This window comes from Setaria viridis, chromosome 9 (assembly GCF_005286985.2).
Source record: "Setaria viridis chromosome 9, Setaria_viridis_v4.0, whole genome shotgun sequence".
Classification (NCBI taxonomy): domain Eukaryota; kingdom Viridiplantae; phylum Streptophyta; class Magnoliopsida; order Poales; family Poaceae; genus Setaria; species Setaria viridis.
Window position 1 is genome coordinate 5,642,556 of NC_048271.2, and position 23,276 is coordinate 5,665,831.

The 23,276-nt window shown below is 49.3% G+C and overlaps 5 protein-coding genes across 5 annotated transcripts; 2 read left to right on the forward strand and 3 right to left on the reverse strand.

Annotated features, from left to right (window-relative positions):
• Positions 1–1,102: 1,102 nt before the first annotated feature.
• Positions 1,103–2,959, reverse strand: LOC117836526 (uncharacterized). The gene is made up of 3 exons (XM_034715978.2): positions 1,887–2,959; positions 1,651–1,803; positions 1,103–1,559 (listed from the first exon to the last, which is right to left on the reverse strand). The coding sequence occupies exons 1-3, from the start codon at positions 2,691–2,693 to the stop codon at positions 1,293–1,295; spliced, it is 1,227 nt and encodes a 408-aa protein (XP_034571869.1). The 5' UTR covers positions 2,694–2,959; the 3' UTR covers positions 1,103–1,292.
• A 2,659-nt stretch (positions 2,960–5,618) lies between these two features.
• On the reverse strand, positions 5,619–6,632 carry LOC117839845 (uncharacterized). Its single transcript, XM_034720273.2, has one exon. It carries the CDS (start codon positions 6,263–6,265, stop codon positions 5,900–5,902), a length of 366 nt encoding a protein of 121 aa, XP_034576164.1. The 5' UTR covers positions 6,266–6,632; the 3' UTR covers positions 5,619–5,899.
• Positions 6,633–8,968: 2,336 nt separating this feature from the next.
• LOC117835058 (uncharacterized) lies at positions 8,969–12,303 on the forward strand. Its single transcript, XM_034714408.2, has 10 exons — positions 8,969–9,205; positions 9,533–9,697; positions 9,985–10,165; positions 10,327–10,383; positions 10,470–10,540; positions 10,684–10,759; positions 10,840–10,899; positions 11,028–11,131; positions 11,219–11,279; positions 11,708–12,303. The coding sequence occupies exons 1-10, from the start codon at positions 9,072–9,074 to the stop codon at positions 12,098–12,100; spliced, it is 1,302 nt and encodes a 433-aa protein (XP_034570299.1). The 5' UTR covers positions 8,969–9,071; the 3' UTR covers positions 12,101–12,303.
• A 4,939-nt stretch (positions 12,304–17,242) lies between these two features.
• Positions 17,243–18,840, forward strand: LOC117835969 (uncharacterized). Its single transcript, XM_034715308.2, has 2 exons — positions 17,243–17,683; positions 17,798–18,840. Exon 2 carries the CDS (start codon positions 17,835–17,837, stop codon positions 18,594–18,596), a length of 762 nt encoding a protein of 253 aa, XP_034571199.1. The 5' UTR covers positions 17,243–17,683; positions 17,798–17,834; the 3' UTR covers positions 18,597–18,840.
• A 1,596-nt stretch (positions 18,841–20,436) lies between these two features.
• LOC117835968 (autophagy-related protein 16) lies at positions 20,437–23,174 on the reverse strand. The gene is made up of 5 exons (XM_034715307.2): positions 23,025–23,174; positions 22,796–22,928; positions 22,380–22,561; positions 22,100–22,295; positions 20,437–21,678 (listed from the first exon to the last, which is right to left on the reverse strand). Coding segments are annotated over exons 1-5 (1,524 nt in total). The 5' UTR covers positions 23,027–23,174; the 3' UTR covers positions 20,437–20,667.
• Positions 23,175–23,276: the final 102 nt, after the last annotated feature.

A 23,276-nucleotide genomic window follows, 5' to 3' on the forward strand; every position in this document is an offset into this window, starting at 1 on the left:
GTTGTGATACAGCAACAGCAGGAAAGGAAATAAGGCCCGTTCCGTCAGGAAAGGAAATAAGACCCGTTTGTTTATTTAGAAGCTCCTAAAATTCCTGCCACATCGAATGTTTAGATACTAATTAGAAGTATTAAATATAGACTAATTACAAAACCAATTGCATAGATGGAGGCTAATTTGCGAGACGAATCTATTAAGCCTAATTAGTTCATGATTTGACAATGTGATGCTACAGTAAACATGTGCTAATTATGGATTAATTAGGTTTCGTCTCGGGAATTAGCCTCCATCTGTGTAATTAGTTTTATAATTAGCTCATATTTAGTCCTCCTAGTTAGCCTTCGAATATTCGATGTGACATGAATTTTAATCCGGATTAAACATCCAAACACCCTGAAATCTGTAGCAGCTAGCACGCATTCCGAAGTGTGCGAGGACTTCAAAATCATGCACTTTTAAAGCTAGCGGAAATGCACGCGGGATCTGAAAACATGAATCTATGAACTCTGCAAGTCTTTTCTCAGGACATTGAAGAGCAACTGAGTTCTCTGGCCTTGTTTAGTTGGCTAAATTAGGAGGTGCCAAATTACTGTGCTGTTACTGTAGCGTTTCGTTTGTATTTGTGAATTATTGTCCAAACATTGACTAATTAGGTTCAAAAGATTCGTCTCGCAAAGTACAACAAAACTGTGTAATTAGTTTTTAATTTCATCTACATTTAGTACTCCATGCATGTACCGCAAGTTTGATGTGATGGGGAATCTTCTTTTTGCATAGTGCTAAAGTTGGAAGTTGGGGTGAAGTAAACAAGGGCGAAGTCTGTTTGGGCGTTCAAGTACGAATTGAAACTTCTGCTTCCCCTTGTTGTTGAATGTTTATCTTATCAAATCTCACGAGTAAATGAACGAGTTCTCACATCCAAACCAGCAAGATCTATCGAAACACAGAAGTTTCAAGGAACTCTGCAAAAAAAAAGGGGCAGGAAATGAATCATTTTCTGAAAACTATGGAGAAAATCCTTAGGTCCCTGCACCAAAAGGGGATTGTGCCACGACTCTGTGGTTCAACACAGATCACAGGCACACTGGCACCGCACACGATGTTGTTCATGATCCTAAAATAATAATCTGATGAAAGATTTCCAGCGTTCAGATCCGGCTGTCTGCCTACACATCACTGCAACCAAACCAAAAGAACACAGAAGTCCTGATCAATCTCACAGGAGATGAGATGAATCTACTAGAACTACTAGAAGCATCCTAGAAAGCAAATCGATCTCCGGTAAGCCCAAGTCAGGTCGGGTTCGCTTGTGCGCCACCGAAAAGCCGCCGCTTTGCCTGCAGCCTTCGCCGCGCCCGCCGCGCCATCGTCGAGCACCTGGACGCGAGCAGCTCCGCGGCGGCTGGTATAAGCCGCGTGCCCTCGAACAGCGCGCTCCTCTGGTACTCCAGCACCCACGTCTCCGGCTCCAACCGCACCGCCGACGCGCTCTGCCTCCGGTAGGCCCAGGAGCTGCCGTTGCTCGCCCGCACCGTCGGCCACACCTTCCCGTCGGACCACTGCAAGCGAATGCGAGACGCGGGAGAGCTCAGCGACCTGATGGTGCTTAGTCTGGGCAAAGAAAGGACTAGATCTTGGTGGTTTGGTTACCTCGGTGATCTCGCCGGAGAGTAGGGTGAGGTGCCGCGCCGAGAGCGTGGCCGGGAGGAGACCGGAGGTGCGGAGAGGGCTCCCCCAGACGCTGACCTCCTCCGCCACGGACTTGTACACCGTGCAGCGCCAGTGGAACACGTGCTGATCGTTCTGCACAAACAAATTATCAGCGATTTGTCTCTTCGATCAAATCAAGAATGTCAGGAGGCGCAGGAACGGCAGGGATGAGGAACCTGGTGGAGTCGCCAGACGGAGTCTTGCGAGCTGCAGTTGGCGGCCCTCTCGCCGCCGACGAGCTGCCCGACCCTGCGCTCCAGGACGCGGAGCTTGTGTTCTAGGCCGCCAGGCGCTAGTCGCGCCTCGGCCCCGACCCTCGCCACGGCCTCCGGCGACAGCTTGGGCCCGAACCCCCTCGCCGCAGCCTCCGGGACGAGCCCCGTGTCCACCCACAGCAGGAGCAGGAACCCAAGGACCGTGGCCGCGTAGAGCGCCCAGTCATGCGACCCGCGGGCGCCGCTCGCCCCGCCCCCGCTCTCCCCGGACGCCTGCTGCCCTGGCGCCCGCCTGGACTTGGCCGTGGACCGCATCGGCGGCGTCCACGGCGGCTCGTTGAGCTCGGACCCCTCCCCTGCGCCGGCGCCGCGGTCGCGGCAGAAGAGCGCGGGCCTCCGGCCCCTGGCGGCGGCGGCGGCGGCGCCCGCAAAGAACCTGCGCGCGGAGGCCGCCTCGGGCGCGCGGACCAGGTCCCGCGTGGCATCTATGCTGGCGAGGCAGATGTCGCAGGCGCAGTTGGCGTCCTTGCGGCACCCGGGGTAGTAGCAGCTGTCCCCCGCGCGCGCCGCCCACGGCACGACGGCCGACGGCGGCGTCCCCGTGGAGGCGGGGGCGGACGGGTGCGAGTTGGAGGAGCAGGAGGAGCCCGTGCTGGAGCCTCCGCGCGACGCGGTGGGCGTGCCGCTGACGGTGGCCGCGGCCGCCCTCCTGGGCGGCGGCGCCGCCGCCGGTGGGGACGGATCCATCTCCTTCCTCTCGTCGTCCATCGATTCGTCGGTTTGGTTTGGTGGGGTTGGTGGGTTGGGAATTGGGATCGGGGTGTTTATACGGGAGGGCGTGGGTTTCGAAATTTGAAGCGGCGTGCCGGCGCAACGGCATCTGCGACTGCGAGCAACGGTCGACTCGGCCAGGCTTCTCCTGGACGGCACTGCAGCAGCAGCAGATCTCTGGGTGGGGGACGGAACTGGATGAACTCGTGTTGAATTGAATGGATCGCCAGCGGCTCGAGCAAAGCGATGCGGCCCAGCAACTGAGACTTGCTCCTCGGTGGGCCGGCCCTTCAAGCTTCTGCAGCCAGCCATTTGGGTACAGCAAGCCCACACGTTACGACGACGCAACCAGAGCCATCTGCCTCGCATGGGTCCGTCCATGGACGGACACGAGCTGAACCCCACCTGCGTTTCCCGTCACGCGTCACGTCGCGTCGGTCGGGATCGGGTGGGGTCGAGCAGCGCTCCCTGGCCGGCGGACCGCGTGCCCCGGCCTCTGCACGTGTGAGGCGTGACGCCCTCCGGAGGACTCGGCTGTTGGTTGGTTGGTTGGTTGGTTCCTTGAAGCCTGAAGGAGGGTGACGCCCACGGCCCACCACGGCATGTCGGCCGGCCCCTTTCCATGCGCCGGCTCCTAGGTTTCGTGCAAGTGTCAGCACATGCACATAAAACCCAACCTCCGGGTTAATCCCTGTTAGGGTGTTTGATACCCATGCTAAACTTTAGCACCTATCATATCGTATGGGATGTTTGAATACTAATTAGAGTATTAAATATAGTCTAATTACAAAATTATTGGAGTCTAATTCGCAAGACGAATCTTTTAGGCCTAATTAGTTCATGATTTGACAATGTGGTGCTGCAATAACCATTTGCTAATGATGGATCAATTAGTCTTAATAGATTCGTCTCACGAATTAGACTTCATCTGTATAATTAATTTGATAATTAGTTCATGTTTAGTTCTCCTAATTAGATAAAATTAGTTCATGTTTAGTTCTCCTAATTTAATTAGCATCAAACATCCTAGGATTCCTGGTCGGTCCATCACCATTGGAAGCTTCTGAATCCCTCTCGTAAATTTTACATGGCTAGCTTCTCAGACAAGTGTCTCCGTCGCTGTCGGCGAGGCACGCCGCTGCTTCTGCCGCGCACCGGTGGGTTGACTGGGATTAGATGGGCGGAAAGACACTTTGCTCTGAAGGAAGCGGTGACTCACGACTGCGAAATGGTTAGCTTACGTGTGCAGGACCGTGACCTGCTCACTGTCTGAACTCTGAAGGCTCTCGACTCTGCTCAGATCGACTGTCTGAATCCTGACGCGCTTGCCCCTGCTGGAAATTTGTTCTTCTTCGTTCTTCAGAGTTCAGACAATGTGTTTCGTGTCGCCACTTACAGTACCTAGGAGTACTGTAGTACAGTGTTTGTGAACGCTGCAGCTTCTTGTCAAAACATTGTGCAGATGGATCATGGATGTTCTGCGTGAGCTATGATTAGTACTGGAGCCGTCTTCAAAAGCGTGCGTCAACTTTTCTCCAGCTCCTGAAAAGCATGCCTTGAGTCTTCAGGATCGGACAGGCTTGCAGCGCGCACATCATTGCCTCGGAATCCGCTCGTCCTTTTGGAAATCCTCCCATCAAGGCGGCTAATTGGATGAACGTGGACGGTATAGGAAGGGATAACGATACAACAATGTCCTAGGAGTATTTTCATAGTACCATGCACAGTGGGTCAGTGGCGTATGGTCAACAAGTCATAATCTACTGGCCATAACACTTGAACTAGTTCATTAACAAAAAAAAAAGGTTACTCCATCAACGGATAAACTAATCTTTTCCAGGTCCTCTCTTGGACATGACCAGGCATTTTATTTCTCGAAAAAAATCTGTCCACCTTTCTCTGTCTAGCCCAAAGCAAGCCAGGTGTATGAAAGCAGTTGCCACCGGAACGTGTTGCTATTCGTTCTTTTCTCAAACAACGGAGACGGCCGTATGGGTGAGGTGTCATGGTGGACGGACTGGTGGTGGTTGAGAACCGAGTTGAGGATAAACTTTATAAGGGAATTCCAATTTTCTCACAAAAGATTCAGGAATAAGAAAAATCCAAAACAAAATGATTAACTGCATCCCCTCTCTCCCAGTTTACATCTGTGTCTCTATGCGTCTCCGGGAACATGGGATCGCCATTTTTCTGCATGTGCGCCGAGAGCGAGAGAACTCTGAAAACAACGGATGAAAACGGCGTGTTTGGTTCTTGGTTATGAGAGAGGTTGCGAGATGATAGTTGTTAATAATTAATCAATTTTCAAGAAGAAAAGGAACGCGATCTCTCTCTCAAGGACAGATTCTGGGATGCGGACGAGCGCGGAAGAGATTCTGATCAGATCAGCGGATACGATAGCAGGCTCTGGCGAAGAAAGTCCGCGGAAGAAACCAACCACGTTGCAGTCGGCGGCGAGGAAGGTGAGAACCGGCCATGGAGCGACAGAGACGGCGCCGGATGAGCAGCCCCGCCATCCAAGCGCCGATCAGGGCGCGCTGGAACGTGATCCAACGGCTGGTTAACCAGGTGGCAAGCTCAACTCGGGGTGTAAATGTAAATATAATTTGTTCGAGGGCAATTTCTGAAAAAAAATTGCAGATGTTTCTTCTCCATCTGGGCGCCTGGGCGAAGAACGCGGACGTGCTCGCACGCCATGGCCGCTATCCAGAACGACGCCGGGGCGCACTGGGTCGACTGCTCAGTGCGCCTGCGCTGTACGAGAAAGTGCCAAGGCAAACTACGATCGACGTAGGCCACCCGGTAGTGGAGTGTGCTGACTGCTGATGAGGCGCAGTGCAACTGTGCAAGCTGCCGCCGGCGATGGCGTCGTCGCGGGAGAAGACACGGATGGCCGAGTTTAATCCAAGAACAACCAGCTCGTTTGATTTAAGTTATTTGATTTCTCCATTCATCAAAGCCATAATCTCAAAGGCTTGATCGATCCTTGCATATATGTACAAACTGGTTCATCAAAAATCAAAACTTACATAGAAGTCGCAACACACCCGTGGGCCATGGCGCTCGGTCTAACGAAGAACGCTAGCACCAGAGCCTACCCTAGCGAGGCGAGAGGAAGTGGCGAAGCTTAGTGGGCAACTCACAGGAGCCATTAAGCCAAGCACGACGCCGCGCCGCCGCCTCGATTCGTAGCGCGATCATAATCAGAGCCCGACGGACACCGGCGAGGCGCGGTGGTGCCCCCTCGGCGACGGCGCCGGGGACGCCGCGGCGGCCGCGGCCGCCTTCTTCCAGGACGCGGTGCGCAGCATCTGGCGCATGCCGTCGGCGACTCGCCCCGCCGGCCCGCCGCTCTTGAGCGTGCGGCAGATGGCCATGTGCGCGCGCACGGCCTCCTCGACGTCGCCGGCGCCGGCGCCCGCGCACTTGCCGGCCTCGTACTTGACGGCCTCCGAGCACAGCCCGCACAGCCACCTGCCCCCGAAGTAGGCCCGCACGCCGCCGATGTACTCCCCCGTGCACTCCTCCTCCAGCCCGCAGCACTCGCAGCTGACCGCCTCCACCTCCATGGCCACACCTCGATTCACCAATGATTCAACAGCAACCGCCCGGCCCCGAACGAATTCAGGCTCCTGATCGATCTGTTCCTGGACTGCAAGAGCTTCTGGATTGAGTGCAGTGCAGGTGCAGGTCGATGTTGTTGCTTGGGAAGTGGAGCTATGCGTTGTTTGTGCTTCTCCCCGTGGATTGGCTTGGCGTGTTTATATGGTTTCTTGGAAGGAGAGAGAGGGCGGCTCTGCTACAGTACCTGACGCCGATGCTTGCATGGCAGTGGCACCTGTCGCCATCCGACGACCGGCGCAATTAACCGGATTGTTTTCGCCGGGAAAGACCGAGCTTTTTGGCACATGGAGGGGGCGCCATCAGATGATCAGATACATGCCAGGCCATTTACTCCCTCCTCTGCTGGTAGTACGTGCAGTACAGAGACAATTCCTTCTCGATCGGTTCTGCATGCCCTGAACAGCAGGGAACAGTTCAGAAGAAACACCAGATACTGCTTCATGCAGGAGGAGTGCCCCATACGTACGCATTAGCCTGCTGATCGAGTCATTAACATTGATTGTCCACATGGATCCATGATGGCACTTTTGTCAAAGATGAAGTCTGTTTTTGGTCAAAGTATGAGCAGATTATGCGGTCTCTGCCCTTGCTCGTAGGATAGAGGCCAGGCTGCTGCTGATATCGTCTACGCCGTTAGCTTGTAACAAAGGGCATGTGGTGGTGGAATCTAGCTATCTCATCGATCAGATGTGCAAACTTTTCAAAAAGTTGGCCGATCGACATGGCCTCGCTCGGAATTGATCAAGCATGCATACGCATGCAAATTAAAGTTTTGCTGCGGCTGCAAAGAAACATCATCTGCCGGCCATGCATGCCGCCGAGTTTTCAGTGATCCAGTATGGCCAACAAATGCTACCGAGTAGCTGCATGCCCCAGTGGGTCACGACTCTGAGATGAGGCCAATGCCTGATGCCCTGAACCGTGCATGACGATGAGCAATGCCGACCAATGATGGCGAGACGGGCACCATGTGTCTGCATGACACTTGGCAGATGCTATACATGTCACATTAGTATGTACAGTTCCTGTGTACAGTTTTGTCGTAACGGGTCACCAAACTCTTGCTTGTACAAGACCTCCGCCGCTTCTCTCTTCTTGGTAGGGGTTGCTTGATTCATTGCATTGTTCTCGAGACAGAAAGGAGATACAGATAGGATCGATGGACTACTCGTCGCACCGGACCCGACATGATCCTGCAGCAAGCGATAATCCACTCGCCGTGTGTGCAGGAGCAATCGATCCATACGAGACGAGACATCGTATTTCTCCCTGTCGGCTCGATCGCATTCATCAGGCTGACAAGGTGACACACTGACATGGCTCTACACGGACGCGGTGCTCATACGCTTGCCCCATCGCTAACGATCGGCATCTCCCCGGGCGTCGGCGTTGGGTCCCGTCGCCGGTCGGGGTGACACGGCCAAGTCCAGGTGCTGCCAGAGGTCACCGGCGGCGACAGATGCTTGGTGTGGCTGAGAAGACGCACGCGCCACCCATCGATCACGTCGATCTCGCTCGTCTCGTCTCGTCCATTCTCACGTACGCCCCCGGTTAATTGCCAGCGAGTAATCTGCTTAGCTGTTGATCATCCTCTCGCCCGTGTCAGGGCACGTAGCGGCACGTCGCCGGCGCCGGGACGTTCTGTGTCGGGATGGGGCTCTGGATGCGCCGCGCTGTGCATGGACGTGACCAGGTGACAGCACTCCGCGGTGCGCCGAGGCTGCCAACACGCAGCGGAACAAAGATGTCCCAGCTCGTCGGCGAAACACACACCTGGCTGATGAGTGACTGACTGACAGGCTGAGGCCTGACCGGCAGGCAGGGACATGGCCGTGGGCAACGCCTTCCCCGGAGGCCACCTCGTGTCTTCCGTCACTTCGTAGGTCATCCGTCAGTCTGATCTGCACAGTTTCAGGGGACTGTCTATACGGATCGTTTTCAGAATGCCTTTCTAATACAAAATCGTGCCTGGTTCCTTGTCTTTTCTGTTCGGCTTACAGTCTTGGATAGGCAAAACACTTTTCACTGCAGAGTCTGTTTGGTTTGTGCTGAAAGGACTGAAACTATATGAAACCAAGATAAAAGTATGCGTTCGAATGTAATGCGTGGACGCCAAAAGGGAAACTCTGCCACTCTAAAATGATCTGTTGCAAAACGGGTTAGATGACTAAACAAAATGATTGTTTTTTCCTGAAACGAAAAAGAATCAAGGAGAGCTACCGATTATTATATGTTTATTAAAGAAAGAATTGTAAGATGATGTGGACATCGCTATAGTTATTAGGTGGCACTTTAAACATCTTCTTAAAAATATATTTTTAGTAAAAAAGATTATGCATATTGAAATATCACATTTTCAGCCTACATACGTTTATATGTCTACTTATGGTCAAATATATAATTATTTACTTGCCAAAATAATGTGAACTAAAATTGCCAAGAATTCTAATACGATTTTTTTATCGGAGTGGATACTTTATAGAAAAATGGAAAATAAAATAAGAACCAACGGAGCAAATGTTCGTGGAGGCCCAAGGCAAAGGCAAAGGGATGGCAAACAGACCATTGCCTTTTGGGCTGCAGCTTGAGTCGGGCCGCTTTACAACCCACCAACCCATGCACTCACTCCTTCATGACACTGGCCTCTGGGCCCCACGAGCGAGCTGCCCGTAAACCCTAATCCCTGAATCCCTCCCCGCCTCCATCTCGCGCTCGATTCGAATCCGAGCCCCCTCGCTTGCTGCTGTTGCAATGGAGGACAGAGCTGTCGAGGAGGCCGAGGTGAGCGGCGCGGCGGAGTTCGCGCCAGCGCTCATCGCCGCCCACCCGCACGGAAACTCTGTTGCCGTCGCCATCGGCCCTGAGCTCCGCGTGTTCGATCTCAAGTAAATACCCTCTTTGGTCTTCGCTTGTATCGCCGATTCCTGATTAACCCTGAACCTCGTATGTAGAAAGAGCTCGTATTTTGATTGCACTATTGGTAGATTTTGTGTGGTAATGCGTTTTTTTGAACTTAGCTTAACTGCTCATCGTGCAGTTGTAGAGTTGCCCTTTTTCCCCCAGCAGGTTGTGTAAATTGTTATCAATGAAATTTCATCTCTCGAATACTGAGTTTTGTACTGCCCAATTCACATGTCCTAGTGAGAAGTGGAGACTTTGTCTTTGATTCACTTGGTAGAATGTGCGAATAAATATTTATTTTGTGCACCCAGGGTTGGTTCTCCAGTTTTATTGTCAGATGATTGTGGCGGCCGTTCTCATTCAGATGCTATAAGAGCTATTTGCTTTAGTGTGAGTGGTGCTTTATTTGCATCCGCTGGTGACGACAAACTTGTGAAGGTTTGGAAAACTGATTCGTGGCGTTGCATCCGGACTATGTAAGTGACATACTCTGTTCTTCTGTTCTCAATGTACTGTTCTTCTGTTCTCAATGTGAATAACACATTGGCACCGGAACAATGGGCCTTTAAGTTTTCAGTATCCATAGTCTATGGAATCTGTTATATCTGTGTAGTTGACATTTTTTAACTGGAATAGCCCTATACCAGCAGCTTGTTATGTTAATTCTGTTATGAAATTCCATTATATTAGTTCTTTCTATGAAATTTCACACTTTTGATAATGTAATTTAGATAAGAATTTGGTGCAATGTTTTCACTTGCAGAACTTCAGAGAAGAGGGTCAGTGCAGTTGCTATTAGCAACGATGACCTGTATGTAACTTTTGCAGATAAGTTTGGTGTTGTTTGGTTAGTCACTCTGGGGGAAGATGGTACAGAACAAGTTTCAGTTGATAACAAACCTGTGTCAATTCTTGGTCACTACTGTAGTATCATCACTAGTATGGTATGAACAAATTCTAAATTGTGTATTACTATTACCTATGCTATATATTTGTATCTCCTCCTGACGTGTGCTACACTTCAGTGTTGTCAGTTGCTCCTTTCATGTCCCGTACGGCCGTATAATTAACCATGCTTATGTCATTTGGTTGGTTGGGATTGCAGAAGTTTTCACCAGATGGGCGGTTCATTGCTACTGCTGATAGGGACTCCAAAATACGAGTATGATTTCTGTTCTTCGCACTGATTGCATCGAGGGAGCATAATTTCAGACTTATTCTCTTATTGCATTGCAATTAATTTCGTAGGTAGCGTTATTCCCAAAGAATCCTCTTAAAGGGGCCCGCGAAATACAAAGCTTTTGCCTTGGACATACAGAGTATGTACTATGTACAATTCCACTGTTTATAGTTTTGTTCTGTTTTTAGGTTCTTTTGGTATATATATAGGAATTTGAGTTTTAGTCATGATTCTGATTGTAGAAGTTTCAGAGCTTAGTTGTTGACTTGATACTTCTTGCAGCTTTGTGTCATGCATCGCCTTCACAAACATTTCTGAAAATCAGAGCTTTCTTATATCAGGAGGAGGTGATTCAACTGTGGGTACATAGTCGCTTTAGTATATTGACATGTACTTTTGTCTCAACAAGCTTTTCCTGATGTTATTTCATTTGCTAAGGTTCGCTTGTGGGACCACATAAATGGATGTCTCCTTGATACATGCCAAGTCAGAGACAAGGTAGCATCTTCAAGATATCACTTTGCATTTTTCGTGAAAAGAACATTAATATACATTCTTTCTGTTTCTCAGTTTTCAATATTATTCAAATTATTTTTGTATATGACAGTTCTTAGAACTACTTGCAGATGGAAGAGCTCTTGGAATTGAATGAAACAGATGATAGCAGTCTAGCCATTGCAGATATACGTCCGAGTAATGATGGCTCATTGGTTGCTGTAGCTATTCAAAGGTAAGCTTGACTTGTGGGGCGGTACTTCCGCCAGAAAGTGATGGTATTTATTGTGTTCTAACATGGCGCTATTTTTTCACATTGCAGTTTCAATGGCGTAATGCTTTTAGCATGTGATTTAGTAGGAAAGAAGTTATCTTTCCTAAAGGTATGCCTATTGGTAGACAAATTTAGTGTCCTTCAAGATAACTTACATGACCTAGTATAAACAAGATTTACCATTTACCATTAACACGGTTGACATTGTTCTGTGGTCAGTGCTGATGGCCATTACTTTCCAGGTCCAAATTGTTTTTTCATGCCAGTTTTTATCTGGTTTTATTGTACTTAATTTACTGGCTGAGAAGCCTGACATGTAGCTTATGCAGTTACAACGACTCTTATGCAATGCCAGTCTTACACTCTTACTAGCTAGATGCTGATTGTCTCACTAAATATGGTAACTAATTGGAAAGCTCAGATAAGAATTTGGGTATTTGTGGCTCAATTATGCTAGAATTCTTTAATGTCTCAACTGTTCGACAATTGCTTTCTCTGTATCCTATTGATTAGCCGATGCACCTTATCCAATTGCAGGTGATTACAATGGAAAAGAGCTATATTCCTACTAGCTTAGCATCCAGCTTCTCATCAGAACTCCTATGGACTGTCATGGGTGCATCAAACATGCCCAACCAGGCTTCCTCCCAGTTATTAACTCGTTTAAGGATCATTCGTCGCTTCCAAAAGGATCTGCTATCTTCCGATAACTGTCCTGCAATCCTTGAAGACAGTGAGGTACCACACGGTGAGAAGCTCCTTTTGGCGCTGCAAGGAAGCCTCGACGTTGCAAAGCAAGAGGAGGTGTTAGCCTCAGTGCTGGCCGCGCTGAAGGTTTCGATGCACAAGATGCTGGTGAAGAAGCACTACTCGGAAGAGAGGAGGGAGCAGCGGAAACGGGGCAGGAACGACAAGAAGATCAAGAGCTAGCTCAACATGTGCCTTCCAAGTCTCAGCAAAACAATAGAATTGTTTCCTTGTTGCGTGCTGTACCATTAATAGTTTAAAACACAGGAACTGTATTAACAATTGTAAGAGTAAATTTTCCACTCGTTTTCTTATGATGTACTACTAGCATAAATAGCAGTAATTCATGCTGATCGCATCAGTAGAAACGTCGCAGTTTTCGCGTCTCCTTTTGTCTTGATCTGCTGTGACCTGTGTGGCTTTAAACGTTAACCAAGCCAATAATTGCATGAAATTATCGTGTGGTATCAGGAGATCGTCTCTGCAGGAGAATCAAATTGCGTCTGATTGAACTGCACTCGAGTGACTGATTGCCTCTCTGTTTGTCGCGATCTCAGCAGGCTGATGCCCCCGGGACCCGAAGGCTCAACCAATAAAGAGAGGCCCTGGCGCACGACGTGATCGCCGACGTGACGCCGGTGAGGACAAAGGGTTTCTGTTTCTCTTTGCTTTTGCGAGAGCTCCGGGTGACGTGTCCGGTGGTTTGGCCGAGCTGGAACCAACGGGCACCGCACATGCAATGTTTGCCGTGGCAAGAGGAACACGAGCATATATTGGTTCACAAGCCTCTCCAACGGCATCTTTGTTGACTACGCTTGATCAGCAATTCAGCATGGATCTTTCATCTATTTCCAGAGAATTTCGCAACAAACAACGCGATCGGTTATTTTGACGTTTCGAAATATGATTCATGTGAAATTCCTTCGTTCCGAACCGGCGCCAGCCGCTAGGACTACAAACAAAGGGGGACTAGGAATTGATTCTTGACCCGATTGAAAAGGGCTAAACGAGGCAAGTTTGGGAACATATTCTGACCTAAAAACCTTATCCGGTGAGCGGGCAAAGGCAGGCACGGTTGGTCAGATAGATTAGAGTTCTCCGCAAGAAAGTTAAATTCGCCCGGTCAACACCATGATGGCCGGCCTGTTGGTGGTGTGGCTGCCTTTGCGTTCTTCCCTTGCAGTTGCAGATGCGATCTTCCACTGCAGCATGGAACTTGCTCATCCTCCAAAGTCCAAAGGCCTAAACAAAGTTATCTTGTTCGGTCCAGTTGATGATCGGTCGCTGCGTAGCGTCGTGGTGATCGATCGCAGAAGCTACGTGCCAGGTTTTCCATGGCTGCCGACCTTCGAACCTTCTGATTGGTCCCTCCTCCAACGATGCCACTGCACCTTGGATGTGAGTAACCCGGTACCGCGTCTCGTCTCGTCCAACTCCAATCCAGGAGAGAGACGAGGGTGCGTGACAAACTGAAATGGGCCTTGTTTAGTTCCCAATTTGGGAGTGCCAAAGTTGGGAGTTTGTCATAAATGCGCAACTGTAGCATTTCGTTTGTATTTGTGAATTATTGTCCAAAAATTGACTAATTAGGCTCAAAAGATTCGTCTCGCAAAGTACAACAAAACTGTGCAATTAGTTTTTTATTTCATCTACATTTAGTACTCCATGCATGTATCGCAAGTTTGATGTGATGGGGAATCTTCTTTTTGCATAGTGTCAAAGTTGGGATTTGGGTGGAAACTAAACATGGCCATGGACGAAAAATTTGAACTCCTCGGTACTAGGATGACAAGGGAAGTTCAGTACTTCAGTCCAAGCCGGATCAGAACAAATACGAAACATTTGAACTCCTCGGTACTAGGATGACAAGGGAAATATCTGATGAACAGTAGCTGTCCAAAACGTCCAAAGAATGAGAATGCCAAACCGAGTTCACCGTCACGATTTGACGACCCGGCGACCCTGAGCTGCGATCGAACGCCCTGCTTTGGCAGCAACTTAGCAGCCGCCGGATTGGCTTGTTTTTTTTCTCTCACCTCGACAGCTCCACATGAAGCTTCCATGGCGCAGCTTCACTTCAACCTCAACCCCACTGTTACCAGTAGTCCGGCACTTTTGTTTGAGCTGATGCTTTTGTCTAGCCTTGGTCACTTCTCCGCTTTGAGCTGATGCTTCCTCTCTTTTGTTTTTTTCTCCGCTTTGAGCTGGGGGGCTTCTCGCTGAAGGCGAAAGGGAGGCAAGGCAAGCACGCGTGCTGGACCCGGATCCGTTTCAGTGTTTCACTGACCCCAGTGACAGCAACTGCCCTGGTCTTTCACCTTTCTACCACTGCACAAGCACATTGTTGAGGTCGCAGAAAGTCAGAAACTAACAGCAGGCTTTTTACGATTATCCTCGCTGATTTCTTCCATCACGACTTTTGTTTGCAATGAGACATGTCCAATCACTGCACTGTTGCAGCATGTGGAGTTGCAACGGCCAAGCATCATGCTCTGCACAGCCTGGTATTTCCAGTTCCCCATCACCTGGGTTTGGGTTCAGAAACGCATCTGTTTTCAGAGGAAAGACAGTTGCGAAATGCGTCGGTCAGGAGGGCATGCAGGTTAGGTATCCCTCCCCATCACCCCTTTGGGCAATGTCAATGGAGAAGAAATGAAGGTACATGACCCGGATTGCGCCTCTAGAATCCTAGACAGGAAAAAAAAACTGATCAGGAAGAGAGAGATGGTTAACTGTTTCTACAATGATAAAAAGGGGTTCATGTGTGATGATGGCATGGGTTGGTTGGTTTGTTAATCTGGAACAAGTACCAAAGGAGAAGCAGCGGTTCTTTACACCTGCCGCTCTATCCCCCTTCCAATGTGCCGTTCCATCGCCGCCCACAAGCTTTTGCCTGACGGCTGTATCAGGACAAGGTGCCGCAAATTTTCACTGCCTGCCATTGACCAAAGCACAAAAGCTTCCATCGTCTGCACCCACGGCCATCTCGTCCGTCACGTGCATGTACGATAGCCACGCTACTCTTGCAGTTGCTGTGTACAAAAACAAATAGCAGTGGACACTGGAAGAAGTCAGATGCCATGACGCATCAGATGATTTTGGCGTGTCAACGAATGTTTAATAAGCGTAAAAGAAAACCTTGACCCAGTGTCAGCTGGTGCGTACTGCTCCTGTGGATCCTGAAACAAAAAAGAAAATTGATGGTACGCCGATCCCTTTCTGCTCGGATCACGAGCTTGTCGCGGTGCGAAAAAAAATAGTACAAGAAAATGGTTGTGAAATCACAGCTGATGCTTCAAGTCGTCTCAGCCCATCACTCACTAGTCAAACATGCAAAACAAATGCCCAAACAAAAAGGAAAGGTAGACAAATAATCACACGGATTGATTATTGGCTAGTGACCTAGTGTCAGCTCAGCTCTAATGATTGGCTACGGCAAGAAGTTTGTGAGGACCCGTGCAACAAAGGCATGGCCGTGAGCGGCATGCTAGGTGCAATCATAGTGGCACACCGTGGAGAAAATTTCACCGCCACAGTTGTGCTTTGTCTGGTTGGTTTCACTGGCGGAGCTTGCTCCTAAACCCAGCATGAGCCAACCATAAGAAGAACAAGACTAAATTTTGTTTTTATCAAACCAAATGATAGGAAGTAATGGATTTTGCACAAGGTCAAGGAGGGGGCAATGGCCCCCCTACTGGCCTGTGAGAAGCTCCGCCAATGGTTGGGTTAAGCGTGTCATAGGGTTTGCAATACTGTTTTTCTAAGTTCTTCTAAAACTTTTTTTCCACGTACTTAAGGTGTGTGGGCTTTTCCCCCTAAACAAACCAGATGTATGAGTGCATGGGTTTTTAATGTGTCAATCTCTTGAAAACCCAAAGTTCAAAATAGATGCTACAAGCAAGCATACGCATTTTTTTTACATAAGAGTAATTTCACATAAGAGATTTGGGAGGGGGTGAACTGGGATCTTGGTGTGCAGCGCGAGTTGTGTTTTGCCTCAAATTTTCTCGTTCTTTTCCCCACCAAAAACTTGATTGGACAATCATTCTATTAATAAAGTTTTTCTCACTATAAATACACACATCTCTTCCATGCTATTTTTCGCATTTAATTATTGTTCCCTGCAGGATCTTGAAAACAATGTAATGCTTGTACCATCTGAAAATTCTGGCATAAATTCATAGCCACACATCGTAATGATATTTTCTCAATAGTCTCAACTAAATCCCTCTGACCATTTTGCAACACTCCCCTTTAATGGGAGTAGTTTTCAAACAATTTGGTTATTAGAGCAGGGGGGTCCCATCAGATCATATTGAATTGGACCTTGGGTTATCCACGCACAGAACAAGATGCTGTCGCGAAGAAAATATTCCTCAGATTTATTTAGTCCACCTCCCAAGTTACTGTCTTATCTCTTACGCCTGCCTCTGCCCCCACACTCCTTGCAGCGCCATTAGCCCCCAAATTAGGTAGGGTCAAATGGCTCATGATGCTGCCATTTCTGTCATTGTAATAGGGGACGTGGAAGGTGAACACTGGCGAGGCCTACCGCGGCACGCATTTGTGAGGGGGCTCTGCAGTGCGATGCAGAAAAGGAGATGCAAAACAAACGCAACGCAACGGGCCAAAGAAACAGTTTGAAATGAGTAGTCGTTGTGTCTTTTGTTTGCAAGAAAAAAGATCAAGCTTCGGAGATTTTGACTGTTAATTTATCAGATTTATATTTCAGAACGATCTGTTGAGAAATCAATGGTTAGATTGATAAAGTCTAACTTCCAAGGCACTTCCAAAAATAAACACGCCTTGTACTTTTGAACAGAGAGATCGTTTGAGAGATTTCCCTTAAATTCATGTGTTTCAACACTCCTCAAAATTTTTGAGAGGCCATTTCTTTATTGACAATGCTAGATTCCTGGACGTACAATAATAACAAGTGGTTTAACCAGGTGTGATCGATCTACCTGCATTTTCTCTGCGCTGCTCATCTATGCAAGCAAGAAAAGAAAATTAAGATGAGGTGTTCCTTCACGAAAAGGGCGAATCCGCTCAACTCAATCATTGATTGGATTGGATCATCTGTTAGAGCAGGACGACAAGATCGTGCTGCGCCTGCCAAGCACCCATCGGCAGCAAATCTACCCCTGCCGTGTGGCGCCAACGGAGCCGGAATCTACCGCGCCGCGCATGGGCTCCGATGCCAGCGACGGGCGGTAAGGTAGCCGGTAACACACAGCACAAGGAGCTCGCGAGCTGCGAGGGCGGAGAAAGAGATGGAGATGGGCAGTGATGAAGATAAGGACCTGCCCTTTGGAAGCACACACACACAAACCAACACTGACATCACAGGGGCACAGAGGTCAGGGGAGGAGACGGAGAGCCCTCTTTAAGATCACCGCGCTCTCCCAACCCCCCTCCTCCTCATCGCCCCCCCCCCCCCTCTCTCTCCTCTCTCTCTTTGCATTGTGTCACTCTAGACCAGGTCGTAGGTAACTAGCAATTGAGGTCTTAAATTCTTGCTCGAGGTGAAGCAAGGCACGCTGATGCATGAGCTGAATCGCGAGGTGCCTTGAGGGTCTTGCCAAGGCTTGCGAGGTTCCATTTTGCTTCCACCCCTGAGCTTGCAGTTGCGTTTGAGTGCACCTCTGAGGCTTCTGATTGGCCCTCGCGCTCAATACTTAAAGCTCACGGTCTCGTCCATGGTGCTGGGGCTTGCAAGGCTTGCTGGTTCTTGCTAGCTGCTGCTTCTTGGTCATCGAACTGAAGGTAGAACCAAGATCAGTCTGTGAATTCGCTAAAAATCACTTGTTTTCGGCGAATCTGATCAGTTCAGTTCATCGCAAATTGACACCTCTTTCGTGCTGCTGCCCGTCCGTGCAGAGTGCTGTGCAGTTGGTCTTGGTCCAGTGTTCTTGGCATGTTCCTGAGATCGAAGATCCAGGAGATGATCCTGAGAAGGAGGTCCAGGTCGATGAACAGCGGCGCCGCCGCGCAGCGGGGCCACGCCTCCGATCAGCTCGCGAGCTCGTCGACGGTTCCATGCGACGGCGACAGCGCCGGCGCCGGCGGCAGAAAGAGTGCCACTGCGCGTGCCCTGTTCGCCTCCCCGAGGCTGTTGCACTCTTCCTCCCTGCCCACCGGCACCGTCTTCGCCAAGGGCCCCGTGCCGGACGCCGAGTCCGAGACGGCCTTCTCCATGAGCCCGACCTCCGTGCTCGACGCGGCGGCGTCCTTCAGGTCCGGCACCGACGCCGCCGGCAGCAGCAGGCGCCGGCCGTGGCGGGACAACGCCCTGCACGGCCTCGCGGACGCGCTGGACTGCGGCGACCAGCAGCCGGAGGGGATCGTCCTCGCCGCGACGTCGCCGTCGCTGCTGGTCAGGTCGTGCTCCCTGGACCGGCGCGTCGAGTTCGGCGTCAAGAACAAGAGCTCGTGGCTGCCCCTCCGCGCCTGCAGCGGCCGCGAGGCCACGCCGCCGGCGCCGGCCGACCCGTGGGAGATGGAGCCGTCGTCGGAGGACTACACGTGCGTCATCTCCCGCGGGCCCAACCCCAGGACGGTGCACATCTTCGGCGACCGCGTCGTGGAGGCCGGCGCCGCGGAGGCCAGCGCCGCGGAGAGCTCGCCGCGGCCGATCAACCTGCCGGCGCGCGGCGACCGGGGCTTCTTGAGCCTGTGATCGATCGGCGCCTGCCTGCGTAGTCTGTTTGATGCCTAGTAGGTAAAGAAATTTGAGTCTGCTGAGTGCTATTATTAAGTTCAGCCTTGATGTTGCCGTATTGTATTGGTTGTTCTTCAGTCTGATCAGATGATCATAGATGTTTTGTTGATCAGATGATGTGCTAGACGTTTTGTTCAGGTTGAGCTGAAGCTGTCATATATGAAGTAATTTCATCATGCTGTTACAAAGACAAACTTGTAAATTCTCAACCTGTAAGCTCTCTGACTCCTGAACGAGTTTGTGTCTGCAAACAGCACAGGCAGATCAACTCTGACTGAACAGAGAGCTTCAGAACACTTCAAGTTCTGACAGTCATTCAGAACACTGAACACCTATGCAACCCTGACAAAAACTCCAGACCATTTCCCAGCAAATCCAGCACAAAACCATATAAAATTTTCCATATGAAACTATACACTAGACTCTAGAGCATGCCATGAGCAAGTCCCCAATCATTGATGGGTTCCTTGCGGCAATTAACCCATGGAGACGAAACGAGCCCAATGATTGGTGTCTCTTGTGGCGAAGCCCTGCTCGCCCAGACCAGGCGATCGATGGGCCCCCGGCCGGGCCGGTGGGGCGTACGCGCCCACTTGAACGGTGTCTCGTCGCCGTCGAGGGCCCCGCGCGGGTCCACTCACCCAGCGAGCGGTTGCAGCTGGCCCCCGTGGATCCGTGTCTCTGCTATGTGGGGCCAGGCTCCCCATGCTCACTACGCCTGGCCAATTCGATCCCATCTGATCTGATCTCCGAGAGTGTTTCAGTTTCTCTGTCAAGCTTCCTTTCCGTGACGGCGACCGGGTTGAAATCGACGCCCATTTTTATTTTTCTGGCTACTGTTACGTATCATGCCGTCAGCTGAATAGCTGGTGGCCTGCTGTGATGGGCATTGCCTATTTGCCTGAGCATTGAAAACCTCTCTTTCTTGCAGGCCATCATATTCGTGATGATGATGATCACCAAGGCATTTTTTAATGATTTATAGCTCATTGTCTGTTGGGAAATTCTTGTAAAATGGTTTGGACAGATTAGTGGCAGTACCTTTTCAAGGGTGGTGACTCGGCGGCGATGCAATTGTTTTTTGATCTTTACTGGGGGAAAAATCAAGCAGTGCTGTAATAAAACTCACAATATTTGTCACTATCATGCACTGCTGTAAGGCTTTGAAAGTTTGAAGAACAGTTGTTCTTTGCTTACTCTTCTGGATCCTTTTGTCTTGTTGTAAAATTTGGAGTTTGGAACATAGCGTGTGCTGCGAAATTAATATGGTACACATAAACCATGCTCAAACGTATCCGCGCTTTGCACGTCCAGGCCATCACATGACGTACAGATTTTGACCGGCTTCATTGGCTCCCGTCTCCACGTTCCACAACACAGTGCTCTATTAAGTCAGGTGAAAAGAACAAGTACAGGTGGCTTAATTGATCTCTCCTGCTTCAAGTGCAGGTGTAACCGTGTAAGATTAGAGAGTAAGTATAGACTTAACTTCTCTGGCGAAAGTTGCAGGTAAATTATCAGGTTTTCACCACCTCCTCAGAAGGAAAATTATCAGGTTTCATTACATATCATGCCACAGAAGTAAGTCCAGATGACCTCAAGTCAACAAAGCACAAGGAAGGATAATAGCTTATTTAACAAATTAATTGACGCAAAAAGTAAAAATAGCAGATCAAAAGTGGTTAGGAGAAACCATTCCCAAATCAATTCAATGTCATTTTACTTAATGTTGGATAATGTTTGCTAAGCTGACTGGCGGTTTATAAATTTACTGTTAAAAAAATAACACCAAACAGAATCAGCAATAGCAAGAAAATTCTGCCATCAAAACCTCCTAAGCCATTCCACAGATGGCGAATCGAAGTAGTTGCTGTGGTGAACTGTCAATTTTGATATTTACAACGTTCAGAAACCAGCTAGGCCATTCACATGAAAGCTAGTGTTATCAGTAAGGAGGAAAGCAAATATTAGCATACTGAAGTGAAACCCTCCAGTCTTGGATTGGATCATTAATAAAAATGTAGATATCTCAAGACCAAATATAAATATGATTTCTGTCTGAGGTGGCAAGGGGTCCTAGCCCACACCATGCACTTGCAAGAACCGATGAAGAATGCCCCTGTAGGATGGTTGGCGTGTCATTCTTCAGTCTTGACCATATGTAAACAGAACCATCAGAAGAACCAGCAGCAATGCAATTTTCATCAGGGCTTATGCAAGGTTTGCCCCAGCTGCCCACCACTCTGTTACCTGTGGCCCTGAATGTTCCACAAACCTCCAATGTTCTAACATCAAAAAGGTTGTGCACATTATCTCTCCCACTTGTAAGAATAAAATTTTTGCTCCGCGACACACAGACCGAGGTGACATCAAGATGAGCAGCTATCTGTGTAGTGCACTTCCCACTACGGATGTCCCATAGCCGGAGATTTCCATCCCTATGACCCGAACAAATGATGTCACCATCAATGAAAGCTAGTGAGTTGGGGTTGCTTGCTGACATTATGGTGCTTTTGCAGAAACCTGTCTGGAGATCCCAAATCTTGATAGTACGATCATTGGATGAACTAGCAACAACAAAGCTCTTCACCCAGCTTGCATCAACAGAAGAAACATTTTTTGTGTGACCAGTCAGAGTGTGACGAGGACGCCCCCCATTGACTTCCCAGACGAACAGCTTATTGGAGCTACAGGCAGCAACCACGAACTTGTTATCATTGGTCACAGCAAGATCATTAACAGATCCCAATACACCATGTAGAGTGGAGGTCAAGGCACCAGTATATGCACCCCATATCTTAACAGTTTGATCCTGACCGCCACTAATTAGCTTGTCTGAATTATGCTCAAACATCAAAGATCCACATCCACCATCATGAGCACGAATGGTGATTGTGCACGTTGATGGGATTGGTGTTTCCATATAACCGCCTTCAGAACGCCGTATGATGCCATCAGCTTCTTGCTGTGCATTGTGTTGTATAGCACCAACTCCAGCTGTCTTTAGCTTTAGAACCATCTCCTCATACATTGAATTGGCCTAGATAATTATTTTACAACAGTTAACACAGTAACTTATGCATGCTAGTGCTACGGGTACGGTATTAGACAAATAAGTGGTAGAAATTTCAAGACTGCTGTAAGAAGGTCATCTTTAAGGATAACGCTTCGGCAGTCAATGCAAAATTATAGAACTAAACTAAAAAAATCTGATTGCAGCGTTATGGTATGGTAAGCATGCTTGTTTTGCCATGATCTCTGATTCTCAATTGGTTATTGCAGGACCATTGCAACTATTGATAAAATAATATATATTGCTAACAGGTTAAAAGATTTTATCCATCATATCAGTGCCAGTTGCTCCGTAGGCAAGCCGCAAACATAATGCTCGAACAATCTGTGATTTCAGATACCGCATACAAGAAACATGCTTTTTTAGCAATAAAAGGAAAATAAGGTACCTCGTTGAGCCTCTCCGCATCCTTCATCTTCTCTAGCATCCATCGATCAATCAGACTCTGGTTCTCATCCTCTGCAGCTTTAAGTTTTGTTAATGCCTGTTCAAGTTCAGCTTTAACTGCCTGGTGCTCTTGAATAAGAAGATCTAAGGCTTTTGTTTTTTCATCAAGTGACTGCTTTAGCTGCACATTCTCTTCGCTGCAAAAAAGCTTTGCACAAGCACTGAGTGCATGTTCTCCATGACTCTGAGGAAGCTTAGAAAAAATGAATCATATTTAATACCTCGTCTTCTCAAGTTCAGCCTGCAAACTTGTAACCATTGCTTCCTTCTCTTTGAGCAGTGCTTTTGATGCCTTACCCTCTCCAATCTCGGTTACAAGCTGTTCGGAGAGCCGGGATTGTGCTTTGTAGCACTGCTGCAGCTCCAACTCGTGCTTCTCAGCTTTCTCCTTCCACTCCAAAGCCTGCAAGGAATTAACAAAACATCTCTCCTTCACTAAACACCCAAGGCATCCTCAAAAAATTCTTAAAAAGAAAACTGGGATATTTCGGCAAGACCGACAGTAGAATTCAGTAGACCCAAGTAGTATCATCAGTAACACACATTTGATTGCATACTTTATGTTCGATCAAACAGGGAGGAAGTTAATGGCAAGATTGGGAAAAGGAGCAAGAGAAGAGTAGGGGATTGGACTTACGTGGGCGGCGAAGGGACGGGTGAGCGCCTCGATGGCCGGGCTGTGCGCCCCTTCCTCAGCGAGGTGCCTCCGTTTCAGCGACCGCAAGGCACGCCGGATCGCTGCCCTGCCGGCCTCAGCCTCCGCCATCGTCCTGCGCACGCGGCAACAGCAGCAAACCGATCCCCCTTTGTCAGGCAAACAGCAAAGAAGAAACTGAGCTACCCGCCGAGTTGAAGGATTTTCTCACATTCTCGCGCGGGTTTCGGCGCCAGCGGGGGCGGGAGGAGGCCGCGCGTCCGGTGGCTTCAGTTCTCGGCAAGGGCGGCTCGGTTCTTCGGGCTTCGTTGGAAACTGACTTGGGGGAGAGGAGGACGACGGAGAGGGGGAAAGCGGAGGCGGCGGCGTCCGGGCCGCGAGTTGGACTCGGGCTCGTGTGCTGGGAAGCGTGGGCCCAGCCCAAGTAAAGTTGGCCTTGGACTCGAGAAATCGTTGACATGGT

Coding starts and splice junctions, on each gene's coding strand:
- LOC117836526 (XM_034715978.2), bottom strand. CDS start 2,693: ATGGACGACGAGAGGAAGGAGATGGATCCGTCCCCACCGGCGGCGGCG. Junction 1,804..1,886: donor CCGTCTGGCGACTCCACCAG/GTTCCTCATCCC, acceptor TTGTTTGTGCAG/AACGATCAGCACGTGTTCCA. Junction 1,560..1,650: donor TCTCCGGCGAGATCACCGAG/GTAACCAAACCA, acceptor ATTCGCTTGCAG/TGGTCCGACGGGAAGGTGTG.
- LOC117839845 (XM_034720273.2), bottom strand. CDS start 6,265: ATGGAGGTGGAGGCGGTCAGCTGCGAGTGCTGCGGGCTGGAGGAGGAG.
- LOC117835058 (XM_034714408.2), top strand. CDS start 9,072: ATGGAGGACAGAGCTGTCGAGGAGGCCGAGGTGAGCGGCGCGGCGGAG. Junction 10,166..10,326: donor GTAGTATCATCACTAGTATG/GTATGAACAAAT, acceptor TTGGGATTGCAG/AAGTTTTCACCAGATGGGCG. Junction 11,280..11,707: donor AGAAGTTATCTTTCCTAAAG/GTATGCCTATTG, acceptor ATCCAATTGCAG/GTGATTACAATGGAAAAGAG.
- LOC117835969 (XM_034715308.2), top strand. CDS start 17,835: ATGTTCCTGAGATCGAAGATCCAGGAGATGATCCTGAGAAGGAGGTCC.
- LOC117835968 (XM_034715307.2), bottom strand. Junction 22,296..22,379: donor GCTGAACTTGAGAAGACGAG/GTATTAAATATG, acceptor GCTTTTTTGCAG/CGAAGAGAATGTGCAGCTAA. Junction 21,679..22,099: donor ATGCGGAGAGGCTCAACGAG/GTACCTTATTTT, acceptor ATAATTATCTAG/GCCAATTCAATGTATGAGGA.